The 15,603-nt window shown below is 33.9% G+C and overlaps 2 protein-coding genes across 2 annotated transcripts; one reads left to right on the top strand and one right to left on the bottom strand.

Annotated features, from left to right (window-relative positions):
• Positions 1-559: 559 nt before the first annotated feature.
• LOC125131685 (olfactory receptor 6C6-like) lies at positions 560-6,635 on the top strand. Its single transcript, XM_047788455.1, has 2 exons — positions 560-1,473; positions 6,611-6,635. Exons 1-2 carry the CDS (start codon positions 560-562, stop codon positions 6,633-6,635), a joined length of 939 nt encoding a protein of 312 aa, XP_047644411.1.
• Positions 6,636-7,413: 778 nt separating this feature from the next.
• Positions 7,414-8,385, bottom strand: LOC125130348 (olfactory receptor 6C6-like). Its single transcript, XM_047785722.1, has one exon. It carries the CDS (start codon positions 8,383-8,385, stop codon positions 7,414-7,416), a length of 972 nt encoding a protein of 323 aa, XP_047641678.1.
• Positions 8,386-15,603: the final 7,218 nt, after the last annotated feature.

Raw genomic sequence — 15,603 nt, 5'->3', positions numbered from 1 at the left:
ATACTAAATCCTACAAATGCAAACCAATTTACTACATTGCATGGGTTGAATAAAAGTGATAGAAAAAGTACATTTAAGACAACCGATATTATTTTATTTAAATTATGCATGCAGAGGAGAGTGCACTTGGTAGGGATGCTCATAAATGCATGTTAACAACAAATATCAAGTTCTAGAGGAAACACCATGAAGAAGAGAAGTAATGGAAAGAATTTAGAATTGACTATAGCATGTAGTTATATGGCATTGGCATTTCATACTGGAGAAACCATTTCCAAATGTTTAAGTTAGATGATATATACCTTTTTCTGCTTTAAGCTACTCTATTTATACGTACACATATATATGTATGAATGTATACTTAGGTAAATATATATATTTAGCTAATGTGTTCTTCATTTATATATATTTAGGTTATTTACAAACATTTAGGCTAATCTATATATTCATTTAGTTTATATATACCTACAGATTAGTTAATATAATATTATATGCGTATATGTGTTCAAATTTTTGACTTCTTTTCCTGTAAAGTTTTGATAAGGCTTACAAAAGAGTAATGAAAAATCAATCAATGGAAATAGAATTCATTCTCCTTGGATTGTCAGATGATCCACAATTGCAAATTGGGATTTTCCTGTTTCTGTTTTTCAACTACATCTTGAGCCTGATGGGGAATTTAATCATCCTCCTCCTCACCCTCCTGGATCCCCATCTCAAGACCCCAATGTATTTCTTCCTTCGAAATTTCTCCTTCTTAGAGATTTCATTCACAACAGTCTGCATTCCACGATACTTGATAAGCATTCTCACTGGAGACAAAAAAATTTCCTACAATGGTTGTGCAGCACAATTATTCTTTTTTCTTTTATTAGGAGTTACAGAGTTTTACCTTTTGGCGGCCATGTCCTATGACCGCTATGTTGCCATCTGCAAACCTCTGCATTACCCAGTCATTATGAACAGCAGAGTGTGCCATCAGCTTGTCCTCAGCTCTTGGGTGACTGGCTTCCTAATTATATTTCCTCCTTTGGCCTTGGGACTTCAGCTGGATTTCTGTGCTTCCAAAATAATTGATCACTTCCTCTGTGACAGTTCTCCTATCCTGCAACTCTCTTGCACAGATACACATAACCTAGAATTGGCATCTTTTGTCTTAGCTGTGGTGACACTTGTCGTCACTTTGCTGTTAGTGGTCCTCTCCTACACATACATCATCAAAACCATTCTAAAATTCCCTTCTGCTCAACAAAGAACAAAGGCCTTTTCCACCTGTTCCTCACACATGGTTGTTGTCTCTCTTACTTATGGGAGTTGTATTTTTATGTACATGAAACCATCAGCAAAGGAAAGAGTGACCTTAACTAAAGGTGTAGCCGTGCTCAATACCTCTGTTGCTCCTTTACTAAACCCCTTCATTTATACCCTAAGGAATCAGCAGGTTAAAGAAGCTCTCAAGGATGTGCTTCAAAAGTTTCAAAACAATGGGACAAAAGGTAGACATATATAAGATATTGTTAAATATGAATGGAGGAACTGAGTACAAGTTTAAATTCATTACTTCACAGCTATGCCATTTCTTCCCTCAAAATGATTCATATTGTATTGGGTTTACTTAGCCTTCCTGATCTCTACTTTTTTCTGCTCTTTCTGAATAGACCATTTTAATCTTTCTGAATAGACCATTTTAATTTTTGGGGGGAGGGGGAGTGTGCCCATGGTATGTGGAAATTCCCAGGAGAGGGATCGAACCCGAGCCACAATGATGACAATGTCCAGTCCTTGACTTCTTAGGCCACCAGGGAACTCCTCAAAACCAACCTCTTCAATGAAAATATTGAATCAATTTTTGTCTAGAAAATATCTCTTCTCATAAATGATACCTTCATGTCGGAACTATTTTCTAAAATGAATCTTGTAAGATATACTTCATTAATTATATTAACATATGTGTGCTAAATGGTAAGATCAGTGTAGCCTTCAAAGTGAAATTACCATTTATGTGGAATACAGAAATAAAAGGAAATCAATGGTTTCAGATGTATAAAATATGCAAAGGAATTTAGATTCTATTAAAGAAGTTTTACTTAGAGAGATACAATTATTAAATATGGTATATGTAAACATTTTCAGTTGTTGCTTCCTATAGAAATAATTGAAATTTGGTTCAATTTGCTTGTATACCACTGCTGTCTTCAGTTAAAGTTGCTCTTATACCACTGTTGTCTTTGGCTTACAAGTGAGGTGATCCATGAAATAACTTCAGGGTATAATTTTTTTATATCTGGGCTTGGGGTCTTCCCATATACATTAACCCATTTGTAAATTTAAAATGTCCTGATTCATTCTAATTTTATCAATTTAATCAAAATTCTTAAATATACTAAACATACAAGCACAACCAATCATTTTATGGAAGACACTATGCTCACCACTATACCACCAGTGCGCACGCTACAGTCATTTTAAAACAATGTATTTGCACAAATATTGACACCTATGTGACAATAAAGATGGAAACATTTTCATTGTACCAAAGGGTTCTCTTTGCCTCTTCACCTTCATGCCTTCTTTTCTTCCCACTATTGGATCCAAGTACCCTCTGACATCATTTCAGCCACTGCAGATGAGTTTTGCTTTTTTCCCATCACTACGGATGAATTTTGCCTTTTCTGGAATCTCTAAAAGACACCACAGAGTGTAAACTTTATGTCTGGCTTTACTTAGTTTTTAAGGTTTACCCATGCGGATGACTACATCCTTAGTTCATTCTTTTTTTCTGATGTAATTTAGCAGAATCTCTGCTGTCCTTTGTCATAGCTTGCTTTCTCCTCCCTAGCTCACACCTTGGCATTTTTATTCTCTGTGGAATCTCTCCACAAGACTGAATCATTTGTTGAACCCAAGTTCATGTGCTCTGAGGCACAGAGGGGCCAAACAAATGGAAACACGGGAGTCTCAGGCAGAGAAAGTATATTGCAAGGGTAGTACAGTGGGTGGCTCGTGCTCAGAGGACCTGAACACACCAGTGGGTTTCAGGGAAGAAGTTTTTATAGGCAAAATTTGAGAGGGCTGCAGAGTGTATAATCCTCCTCTGACTGGTTGGTGGTGAGGTAACAGGGTAGTATTCCAGGAATCTCAATCAGCAGCCTTTTGGTTCCAACCAGTCTGGCATCTATGGGCTTGTTTGAAATCAGCCCAAAGTTACCATCCTCCACCTGGATGATGGCCTTAGTTCCTAGAGAGGAAGTCAGAGATTTGTATCAAATCGCTCTGCATATCCCCTGAAGAGGAACCAGGACCAAGCCCTATTACTGCACTCAAGTTTATTTCTGCATTCCCTCACTCATTTGTATTTGTATTGACGACAGAGAGAGGGGTTCACAGAATAAAAGTGTCTTAATAAAAATTATGTTTAGATCTTAAACCATATAATAGAGGATCATAATTGTCTAATGTATTGAGGACATTTTTTCTTAAACGTTCTTCCATTTACTTCTTACTTCTTATGGAGTTAGAGCTGCCCAAATCAAATAAACATGAGGAATTGAAGTTGCAATTATTAAATAGTTAAAGATTTTTGCTAGTCCAATGGGCCACTGTTAGCATCATGTGGACTTGGCATTCCAGGTAAATGTTTGTTTGACCTAGGAGTTCATAAACTCTGGAGAGACTTTCTTAATAATGACCATAGTTGTATTTGAACTATTTTGAATAGTGTGACTTTTATTAGTGAATAAAATGATTTAATTCAGGGCTACATGTTCCATGATCTGAACCCTAACTTTATTCCTAAAGGAATGAAATCTCTAACATGAAGCTCTCAAAAGAAATAGAAAACAGAATTATAAGACTAGATAATTGGGAAAATAGCTTACTAGTATTAAAAGAGACTCAGAATCATTCAAATGGTAATAAAAGTAATCACACTTAGTAGTAAATCAAAATAACTTGAAATGTGGGGTGTTAAATAAGAATTTCCATTACTGTAAAGGGCCAAACACAGGGTGTTTTATATCAGATTTTCAAATAGCCATTGACACCTGCTACCAGATGCATTTATGCTGGGCTTACCAATAAGCAGATATATTGACTATAATCGTGGACAAAGAGGGTCAGATAGAAAAGTTATGATAACCTCATAAGGCAAGTTAAGAGATGGAATAGCTGCACAAAGAAAATGTGTCATTCTTGGCCAGAAGTTGCTGAGATTTTGAATATGCAGCCCCAAACTAGTGTTATCAAAGGAGAAGACTATATTCACTGTTTTACAGATCAGAATTATTTAACAAATATTTCCTAGGGCTAAAAGGAACTGGGATGAGAGAAAGAGTGACTTTGAGAATTAATCCTACATCAGCTAATGATTTTAATTGACACCATGTTGCAATGAAGCAACATTGGATTAATTTCATAACTCAATACGAGAAAATAGTGGGAGATATAGAGAAAAGGCACATATTTATTATGTGGGATTTATTTTCCATGATGACTCATTTTTTGGTAAACACACTTTTTTAAAGATTCATTGAACTATGATATGCAATGAACTTACATAGAGTATATGGTGATAAGCTTTGAAATTTATGCAATATTTCATATATTATATCATATATTATATATATTACAAGAATTATTAGGCTGAAACCATCACCACAATCATGATAATGATCACATAATAATGAGGATCATCTTCATTATGTTTATTTGCCATTTGTATGTTATTTGCGGCAAACTTAATCCTTAAATTGTTGCCCATATTTTATGTGGGTTATGCTTCTTATGATTATTGAATTTAACATTCTTTGTGCCTTCTAGATGCAAAGACATATACATAAAGTGTATTTTCATAATGAAAATCAGCTAATGCTGTAATTTTACACTATAAAGATGTAATACAGGCCTTCAGAAAACAGAGAACAGTTTTGTCTGAAGATAAGACTGTTTCAGACATTCTGAAAAATATAAAATACCATCTACTTGAAATCTAACCTTTCTTTCTACTTCCCATGCCCATTTATCCCCCCACCTCCCTTTTTCTCAATGCTCTTCTTATGTAAATGTATGATCATCATGAATAAAACATGAAAATTTGGGAACTGTATGTTTCTCTAGAAAAAATGTGATAATCGTCTTTAAGAGCAAAATTTAATTCTTAGAATTACTCTGGGTTTAGAATAAAATGGATAATGTCAAATTAATGACTGACCAGTATCACCTGCATGCCTGCTTTTCCACTTGGAACACAGTCCTAGGTTGTCCAGTGGAGAGTGTTAAGTAAGGAGTAAGCTTCCCAATAACATGAGAATATAATTCTTCAAAAAGGTTTAACTAAAAAATACTCCTTGATAGAGTTTCTGAAAGGGTTACTGGGAAAGTGGGTGGAGGACCTGGGCTATGAGAACATCAGCGCTCACATGTCACATTCTGAACAGTGAGGGCTCTGTCTTAATGAAGAGAAACTTCCATTATTTGCGGCTTAGGGACAGGCAAATCTGATTATTATATTACTTAACAAAATACTAAAGAACCATAAAGTAACAGTTATAATATAGTTTCTGTTTAAAAAAATCATTGGCACAACTCCCAAACAGATAAGATAAAATACTATTTTTCTTTGTTTTGGCCTTTTTGAGAAGAAATTTACTTACAGGTGAACACCACACACACACACACACACACACACACACACACACACACACACACACCAATATTTCTAAGGTTTTTTCCATCCATACAGGTATTTATTATTTGTCAAAACAGGACCCCAGGAACCCATGGCATTTGAGGGGCGTAGGGTCTCTGAGCAACAGGAGTGATGGGAGGTTGAGGGAAAAATTGGTAACACATTATTTCCCTATCGGATGAGTGGATGACTTAAGGAACTGTTAACAATTTTTTTAAAAAAATTGAATCTAAGCCATGGTTTATATGTTTTAAGCCAGAAATGCAACCGATAATAATTATTACAATGAAAGATACAAAATATCTCTTTTTTAGTTCACCTTGATTCTCCATTTGATTGAAAAATTTGGTCCTTTGAGGCTATACATGCATTTTTTGGCAATTTCTGTGTGACCTAAAACTTTTATGAGATAATTACAAAATGTTTCCTTAAAAATTATTTAGTGTATGTGTGGTGAGTGTGGAAATGGGGAGTGGATAAGGCGGAGTAATATGCCTCCCACGCCACTATCCCCACAATCTAAAGTTTTTTAAAAAAGCTTTCATTCTTTTTTTTCCTAAAGATCTCATGTTGGAGGCCCAATGTCACATTTATATACTAAACTTCAATATTTCAGAAGAGCTGAAAGCAACAGCTCCCTCATTTATACTCTTGGCTCTAACATTATTCATAATCAGTATTATTTTCCAAGAATAACCTTCCCCAAACAGGAAACATCAATGTTAAAACTCATACCTCACATGTACTTTCAATGATTCTCTCTCTCTTTTTCTTCTCTTCTTTTAAGTATGAAATAAAGATAAGCACATCAAATAAAGACCTGGGTATGTATAAAACATATGATAAAGGAATGACTTCCTAGACATAATGTCTTGGGCACATTAGAAGTGATAACTTAAAATTACATTTATCAGACTCCCTAAGGGTTGGTTACACACAAAACTCTTAAAATTACCGATATATCAAATTTGAGTCCAAAATGCTATTCTGGCACACAGATCCTTCCATGTTATTACCTCTTCTTAAACCCATATGAAGTATTAGTGGCAGCATGTTTTTGAAGAGTTCAAATTAACTGTTTTCTTTTACAGAGTGCTAAGCACTTCTAATAGCATATATTTGCTGAACTTTAAGGTGTGGGTTGTATTTCTCCTATTTTACATGTGAAGAAACGGAGGCATAAAAGTTTAGATATCCTGGGCAGTGTCCCAGACGGTGTGGTGAAGCTTTGAACATGTCTCCCTGACCTCCAAAATCAGAGATGCCATCCTATACGCCCCAGGATATTTTTGTTGACCTTTACTTCGACACTCATTATATACTGCATAGCAGTGTCGAGGTTATGATTTTGATTTATTTAGGCAATGCAAGCTTCTTAAAGTAAGCACTGGGCCCTCATAATGTCTGCAAAAAGATAGATACACAATAAATATATGATAATTAGTTGCTAACAAATTACTTCCAGCAAGGTAGATTTATAAAGGCATATTTTATTCAAATCATAGTTTCTAGAAACAGAGATTCAATAAGGAGTTATTATTTAAAAACTGAAATATGGGTTGAGGGAGTAAGTTATTAGAACAGGGTGAAAAATAGTCATTAGGGAAAATAAAATGTAAAGAGGAAGCTGAGCTAAAAGATTCTTCAAGAGCATCTCCTCCATGAGACAAGCAATGAGGCAGAAAAACATGATTAGAAGAAATGCACGAAACGTTTTTGGCTTGCTTTTATGGTAAGGTTATTATTTTTGGCCTTTTTATAATAGTTTTTTTGGGTAAATACATCTTTTGTAACATATCCCAGAAGACTTCTTTCACCTGCTGGTTCCTTAGGGTGTAAATGAAGGGATTTAGTAAAGGGGCAACGGAAGTGTACAGCAAAGCTACACCTTTGGATACAGTTACCCTTTCTCTTGCAGAGGGTTTCATATACATAAAGATACAATTACCATATGTCAGGGAGACAACAATCATGTGGGAAGTACAGGTGGAAAAAGCTTTGGTCCTTTGCTGTGCGGAAGGGAATTTCAGAATGTTCCTGATGATGTAAGTGTAAGAAAGAATCACTAATATCAATGTGACCACAAGTGTCACCACAGCTAAGATAAAAGACATCAGTTCTAGGACTCGAGTATCTGTGCAGGAGATTTGTAGGATAGGAGAAGTTTCGCACATAAAGTGGTCAATTACTCTGGAAGCACAGAAGTCCAGCCTGAGTCCCATCACCAATGGGGGGAATATAATTAAGAATCCAGTTACCCAAGAGCTGAATACAAGCTGATAGCACACTTTGCTATTCATGAGGATGGGGTAATGCAATGGTTTGCAGATGGCAACATAGCGGTCATAGGACATTGCAGCCAGAAGGTAAAACTCTGTAACTCCCAGTAAAAGAGTAAAAAACAATTGAGCTACACAATTATTATATGAAATGGTTTTTTCTTTAGTCACAATGGTTACCAGGAACCTGGGAATACATACTGTTGTGAATATGATTTCCAAAAATGAGAAATTACGAAGAAAGAAATACATTGGTGTCTTGAGGCGAGGATCCAGCAGGGTGAGGAGAATAATGATTACGTTTCCCATGAGGCTCAATGTGTAATTGACAAATAGAAACAGGAAAATCACAATTTGCAAGTGTGGGTCATCTGTCAATCCTAGGAGAATGAACTCTATTTCAATCGATCGGTTCTTCATTACTCTTTTGTGAATCGTATCAAATCTACACAGGAAAAGAAGACTAAAAGTTGAACATGAAACATATATATACATATATATATATATGTGAATAGAATATAACAATATAAATTAACATATATATTAACCTATATATGTATTAATACATAGGGATTTTAGTAAATATATACATTTGCCTAAGTGTATATAAATTAATCTAAACAAATTCATATAAAATAAATATATATTAACTAAATCTATATTTTAACTATATACTTTTGTAAATACATATCTCTGGGAAAATGTTTTCTCCAATCTGAAATTGTCAATGAATCATAATTACATCTACAATCAATTCTAAATTCTTTCTTATCCATTAGTTCTCTTCATCATAATATTCTAATATTCTTCACAATATTTCCTCTGGAAGTTGTTTTTCATTAATATGCATTTCTGAGCATCCCTCCCAGGTGGACTCTACTCTACATATATTATTTAAATAAAAGAATATCAGTTATTTTATATGCATGTTCCTATTTTATCATTTTTATTTCACCTGTGCACTGCATTGAGTTGGTTTGTCTTTGTAGAATAAGTATTAGGACAATTAAAAAAAAAGATTGGAGTTCTGGTGGCTCATCAGGTTAAGGATCTGGCATTGTCACTGCAGTGGCCGGCACGCCTGCTCTGGTGTGGGTTTGATCCCTGGCCCAGGAACTTCCGCACGCCACAAGTGCAGCTAAAAATAAAAACAAAATAAAACAAAACAAAACAAAAAAACACAGACTACGAGTTCCATTATAATTCTTCTGATGGTCAATGACTAAAGCAACATTTGTTTCCAGTAATCAAAAATTCTACTTGTAATAGTTTTGAAATCTTCTCTGCACTGAGATTATACCATTATTACAATCAATTTTCTTGACTGGCTTTGCTCTACACAAATGGATACTCATTTTCCAGTACATAAAGCAAAACATTACAAAATCAAACACTTCAAGGAAAAATATTGTGTCATTTTACTTCAATTAAAGTAAAATAAAATAAAGCACTATTTTTCTTTACATCTTCTATATTCTTTATAGACTATTGAATACCTCAGAAATTGTAATTTCCCTGCTTTTCTACATATAAGATTTCTATTTACTTCCATGTTGTACTAACCCTCTTCATGTTAAACGTGTTAGTCTCTCTCATTATATGCATTAAAAGAAGTGATTTACTAAATCAATCTTTGTTAGATGCATTGTGTTACACTTGCATTATTAATGGTACTACCTTGTCTACTTATTAATTTTTATCTTACTTGAAAGAAAAACTAAACTAAGTTTTCATTGCTTCATGTGATTTTCCAAAGCAGATATTAGTGAATAGCTTTAGTGTTTTTAATGGCAACTAAAGACATTTGGTCTTCAGCTACTAAGTGGTCACAAGCGTTTATTATAGCAATATTTATTTATATCCTTGCAATCACTCCGATCTTTGCCTTTTATCTGATTTGAAGAGGTGTGTTTTATGATTTAGCCATACAATATCTCTTAACATGTGGGACTAAGAAACTGTTCTAGAATACATTGACTCAGATTTTAGAGAAGAATTGCCAGTATATTCTTCACATCACTTTATCCAGGACAATGTTTAATTCATAAAGAGATTCAAAGAAAGTGAAAATTAGATACAACCATGTGTACATAAAATAGATTATAACACCTATTAATACACAAACCATAAAATGATGCTATCATTATAAAATTTTTAAACTTAAAAATTCCATAATCAAACGTAACTCCCTGAATTTGACTGACTGTGCATTTGACTTAATTTCAGATTCTGAACCTGTTAAAATTATAGTTGACTTAACCTTCTTGGATCTGTTGGATCTCTTGATTCCCTATGTGTTCATGGAAGAGATGTAAGTTATAACAAATTTTGATTTTACTCTTTTACAATCATAGTTTTTATTTAACCTGAATGTTTATTATCAGTGATTTTCATGGGAAGAGACAATGCGCATATATTTGTTTTAGCAAAGATTTTCCACATTCCTTCCACATATCCATACTCACTTTGTACTCAGAAATCGGGTGCCAATAGCCTTAGTAGACTATGACCTTCAGTACACTTGCATCTTCGGCACTGCATAAATTGCATTTTGTGAAATTTTGTTCCTACATTGGCTGCCATTCCAAACCTCAAAACAGTTATTCTTCAAAGTAAACTGAAATAACACAAAATAAAAGGCAACTACTGAAAATTACATCAGAGCACTATATAATGAGAGATAAGCAACTATTCCAAGAAAGGCATTCGGCATTGCCTTCCGTGCGCTTATAAAAATGCTGTAGTTTTATTATTTTTTAATTACTACATGCCCAAGGGATCTACTGAAATAAAACACAAGAAAAAAAAACTCTCTTCTCTGGGGATCAGAGTTCCAAAAGAATGAATTATTGCAAATGGAAAGACACCATTGTAATCTACTTTAAACAAAAGCTGAAGTGAAAGTATCCCAGAACGATGTCGTAAGTGATTTCGAAAAATCAAAGAAATATTTAATGCGCATAATGAAAGAGACTAACACGTTTAACATGAAGAGGGTTAGTACAACATGGAAGTAAATAGAAATCTTATATGTAGAAAAGCAGGGAAATTACAATTTCTGAGGTATTCAATAGTCTATAAAGAATATAGAAGATGTAAAGAAAAATAGTGCTTTATTTTATTTTACTTTAATTGAAGTAAAATGACACAATATTTTTCCTTGAAGTGTTTGATTTTGTAATGTTTTGCTTTATGTACTGGAAAATGAGTATCCATTTGTGTAGAGCAAAGCCAGTCAAGAAAATTGATTGTAATAATGGTATAATCTCAGTGCAGAGAAGATTTCAAAACTATTACAAGTAGAATTTTTGATTACTGGAAACAAATGTTGCTTTAGTCATTGACCATCAGAAGAATTATAATGGAACTCGTAGTCTGTGTTTTTTTGTTTTGTTTTGTTTTATTTTGTTTTTATTTTTAGCTGCACTTGTGGCGTGCGGAAGTTCCTGGGCCAGGGATCAAACCCACACCAGAGCAGGCGTGCCGGCCACTGCAGTGACAATGCCAGATCCTTAACCTGATGAGCCACCAGAACTCCAATCTTTTTTTTTAATTGTCCTAATACTTATTCTACAAAGACAAACCAACTCAATGCAGTGCACAGGTGAAATAAAAATGATAAAATAGGAACATGCATATAAAATAACTGATATTCTTTTATTTAAATAATATATGTAGAGTAGAGTCCACCTGGGAGGGATGCTCAGAAATGCATATTAATGAAAAACAACTTCCAGAGGAAATATTGTGAAGAATATTAGAATATTATGATGAAGAGAACTAATGGATAAGAAAGAATTTAGAATTGATTGTAGATGTAATTATGATTCATTGACAATTTCAGATTGGAGAAAACATTTTCCCAGAGATATGTATTTACAAAAGTATATAGTTAAAATATAGATTTAGTTAATATATATTTTATGTATTCATTTATATTAATTTATATTCATTTATGCAAATTTGTAAGTACCTAGGGTCATATATTTATACATATATAGGTTAATATATATGTTAATTTATATTGTTATATCATATTCATATATATGCACATATCTCTCTCATGTTCAACTTTTAGTCTTCTTTTCCTATGTAGATTTGATAAGATTCATGAAAGAATAATGAAGAACAAGTCTCAATTCACCCTGATAATCCAACTAGAGATATAGAAATTATATTTCTATTGTAAAGATCTGTCTTCTGCCTTCACTGGGGTTTCTATAATTCACTGCTTTCTATCTCACAGAGTTATTTTCCACTTATTCAGTGGTATAGCACTGTGTTTGGCAAATACTTCCAAAATAATTGGATATTCAAACACCAACAAATTAATTTTGATCTAGTTTCAAACTATATGAAAAGATTAATCCCATGAGGGGAGTAAAAGTGGGCAGCACAATTTGCTGTCCATAATGACCAAGTAATATTGGTTGCCAATAGTGCCAACCACTATTCTGTTGTGGTTGACAAAATGGTTTGCCAACCACAACGAAATAGTCATAGGGCATAGCAACAGGAAATTCTGTAACTCCCCCCAACATGGGAAAAACTCACTACTTACACTATAGGAAATTGTTTAGTCTTTGGTCACAATAGTTATCAGGAATTTAGCAATATAGATCAGTGTGAATGAGATTTCCATAAAAGAAGTTTTGGAGGAAAAATACATTAAAAATTTTACTTAGAGATTTAGCACCATAAAGAGGATAAGTTCTCCATCATGCTCCCCTTTCTACTTGTGAAATAGAAATAGGAAAATAACACCTTGCAGTAAAATTTAATCTGTAGGTTTAAGCCAAATGAGCTGTATCTTCATGATTGGCACTTATTTCTATTTTATGAATGTTAGCAAAACTACACTGTAAAGATGATTATAATAACAGTAGCCACTTTTTTTAAGGCTAAAAACCAAAGAAAGACACCATTGTGAAATCCCAACCATGAGAGAATATTTTTTCCTTGCAGAAAATGTCACATGATAGCTAAGAGATCATCATACCCTAAGAAATAGCTACTCTTTAGCAACTTGTGTAGTTCCTATTTGCCAAAACGCAATTTTCCTGAATGTTTCTAATTTGACACCTTACTTACTGTATATTTTAAAGAGCACATTCATCATGTGAATTACAATTTCTAATGCTAATAAGAAAAAGGAGGTGAAATATATTCTAAACGTGTCAATTATAACCCATCTTCTATAGACTTCCCTTCAATAATAGACTCTTAGGCTCCTGTTAGAGCTACAAAATGTTATATCTACATTTCATTTTTCCACCCAGGTTCTGAATTTAATGTATAAACTCAAAGGCATTTATTTCTGTTCCACATAGTAAGTGTTATATATTTAATATTTGTAATCAGTCTTCTACTTTTTACTAAATCTATCAATCTGCAAACATATTTATATTATTATTTGATCTTTAATCCAAGTAATGAGTTTATGCTTTTAAAATCTATTATATATAAAGACAGAACCATAGGAAAGCTTAGTAAAACAGAAATCAAAATTATTTTCCTTTAGGAGCTCCCACTGGTGCAACAAGATCAGCAGCAATTTGGGAGTTCTGGGACGTGGGTTCCATCTCCCACCAGGCACAATGCATCCGGCATTGCTGCAGCTTAGTTGGATGCTGAACCTCGGATCTGATCCCTGGTCTAGGAGCTCTATATGCCATGCAGCAACAACAACAAAAAAAATTACTTTCCTTTATCATCTTCCTTATGATACATGGGGGGATATGCGTACCATTTATAATTCCTTCAGCTCATTTATTGCTGTAGGAACCATAAGAGGTAGATCAGGCGCAAGGGAAATGAATCTGACTAGTATCCACAAGGTTGCGGGTTCAATCCCTGGCCTCGCTCAGTGGGTTAAGGATCCAGCGTTGCCATGAGCTGTGGAGTAGGTCACAGACTGGGCTCAAATCTGGCATTGCTGTGGCTCTAGCATAGGCCAGCAGCTACAGCTCCGATTAGAGCCCTAGCCTGGGAACCTCCATATGCTGTGGGTGCAGCCCTCAAAAGACGAAAGACAAAAGACAAAAAAAAAAAAAAAAGAGAGAGAGAGAGATCAGCATATCCAAGTGATTTTCAAAACCAGGGTCAGGTATTGGTTGCCATTACTATACTGGTCACTTTCCCATGAGGCAGTGGTCTTCAGTAATTTCTTACAATTTTAATGTTATTTTGGAAAAATATACATTACTTTCAACTCTTTAGGAGTTATTTTTTTACACACAATTGTTTGGTCATTTCTAAACTGTGTAGATTTAGTCATATAGATATTTCTTAAAAATATGTCCAACAGAATAATCCTAGAAGTTAAAAATGATGAAAATTGTTGAGTTCCGTACTTATCCATATATCTACCCATACTACTTTCATATTATTAACTCTCTCATTTTCTATTATAGGTACCCTATATCTAGCATTTCTATGATGTAATTAATTAATTGGTTTCTTAAAGGTCTCAATTTTAGTATCTGTTAGGAAGAATTTTAATGGTCTTCATTTCCCTGTTTTTCTTGATCCACCTCCCTGTATTATTTTTCTCCTCTTAATAATCATTACTTCTAATCAGTACTACCAAGAATCTTTTACAAATCATCCCATAATTCATTACTCCTCAAGTGGTGCACTGGGAACTCAGGTTTCCTGAGTTTGCATTTTCACAATTTTTTTTTTAGCTCTGTATCTTTCAAAATGATCCTTTCTGAACTATCGTTTTCTTATTAAAATGATAATAAAAACTATTATATCATAGTGTTGTTTCCAGAACTATATATGAAACACCTACCAGTACCTGTAATTTAGTGAGTAATCAACAAAATGGAAATCTTAATTTTAATATCATGTTTTTTGTTCAGCATCCCTCACCAGAGTAGAGAGGCTGAAAGCATTTCAAGGTAAAGCATTTCAGCATTTTAGGTAGAAGATCACTTAAGAAATAAGTTGTACCTGTGTTAAGAAGATGTGTCACTTTTTCAAGAAATAATTTTTAGAAACAGCACCACAATACTACCTGGGTATTCAATTTCAGAGGTCAATGGTTGTAGTTCTACTAGACATCATGTGAGAGGATATGTCACAGACTAACCAAGGTGGCAGAGAAGACAGATGATGATATAATATTAATCTGTCTGGGAGTGGGAAGAGTGGGAATGGGGAAGTTTTAATTTAGAAGTGCTAGATCGTTACTAAGAGATGTAGTACATCTTCTGTGTTAAGTGTGGTAGATAACAGACATGTAAAAATCTATAAGTAAAGCATTTCAGGATAGCTCCATGATAAATAAGGGGTTTAACTTGGAGAGAATGTTTTTTAACCCACATAACAGAATCGAAACTGAAGAGAATGTTGAGAGCATCTTAGGTTTTACTTGTATAAGATTGTCTCAATAAGTTGTTCCAAATTTTTTTCACATTCTGTGAAATATAAAATTGCTAAATTTAGATAGTGCTCCTGGATCATTTGACACACTTTCTCAAAATAGAAAAAGAAGACATATAAATGAGGAAGCAAAATTGTAATCAATACTTTTAAAAGATAATATTCCTGAAATCGTATTCATGAAACCTATCTTTTGAGATCCAGTTCATTAACTAGTTGTACAGAAACCTGTTAAATTTTCTTGTCACT

The sequence above is a fragment of the Phacochoerus africanus genome, chromosome 7 (assembly GCF_016906955.1).
Source record: "Phacochoerus africanus isolate WHEZ1 chromosome 7, ROS_Pafr_v1, whole genome shotgun sequence".
Taxonomy (NCBI): domain Eukaryota; kingdom Metazoa; phylum Chordata; class Mammalia; order Artiodactyla; family Suidae; genus Phacochoerus; species Phacochoerus africanus.
This window is presented reverse-complemented; position numbering and strand designations above follow the sequence as displayed.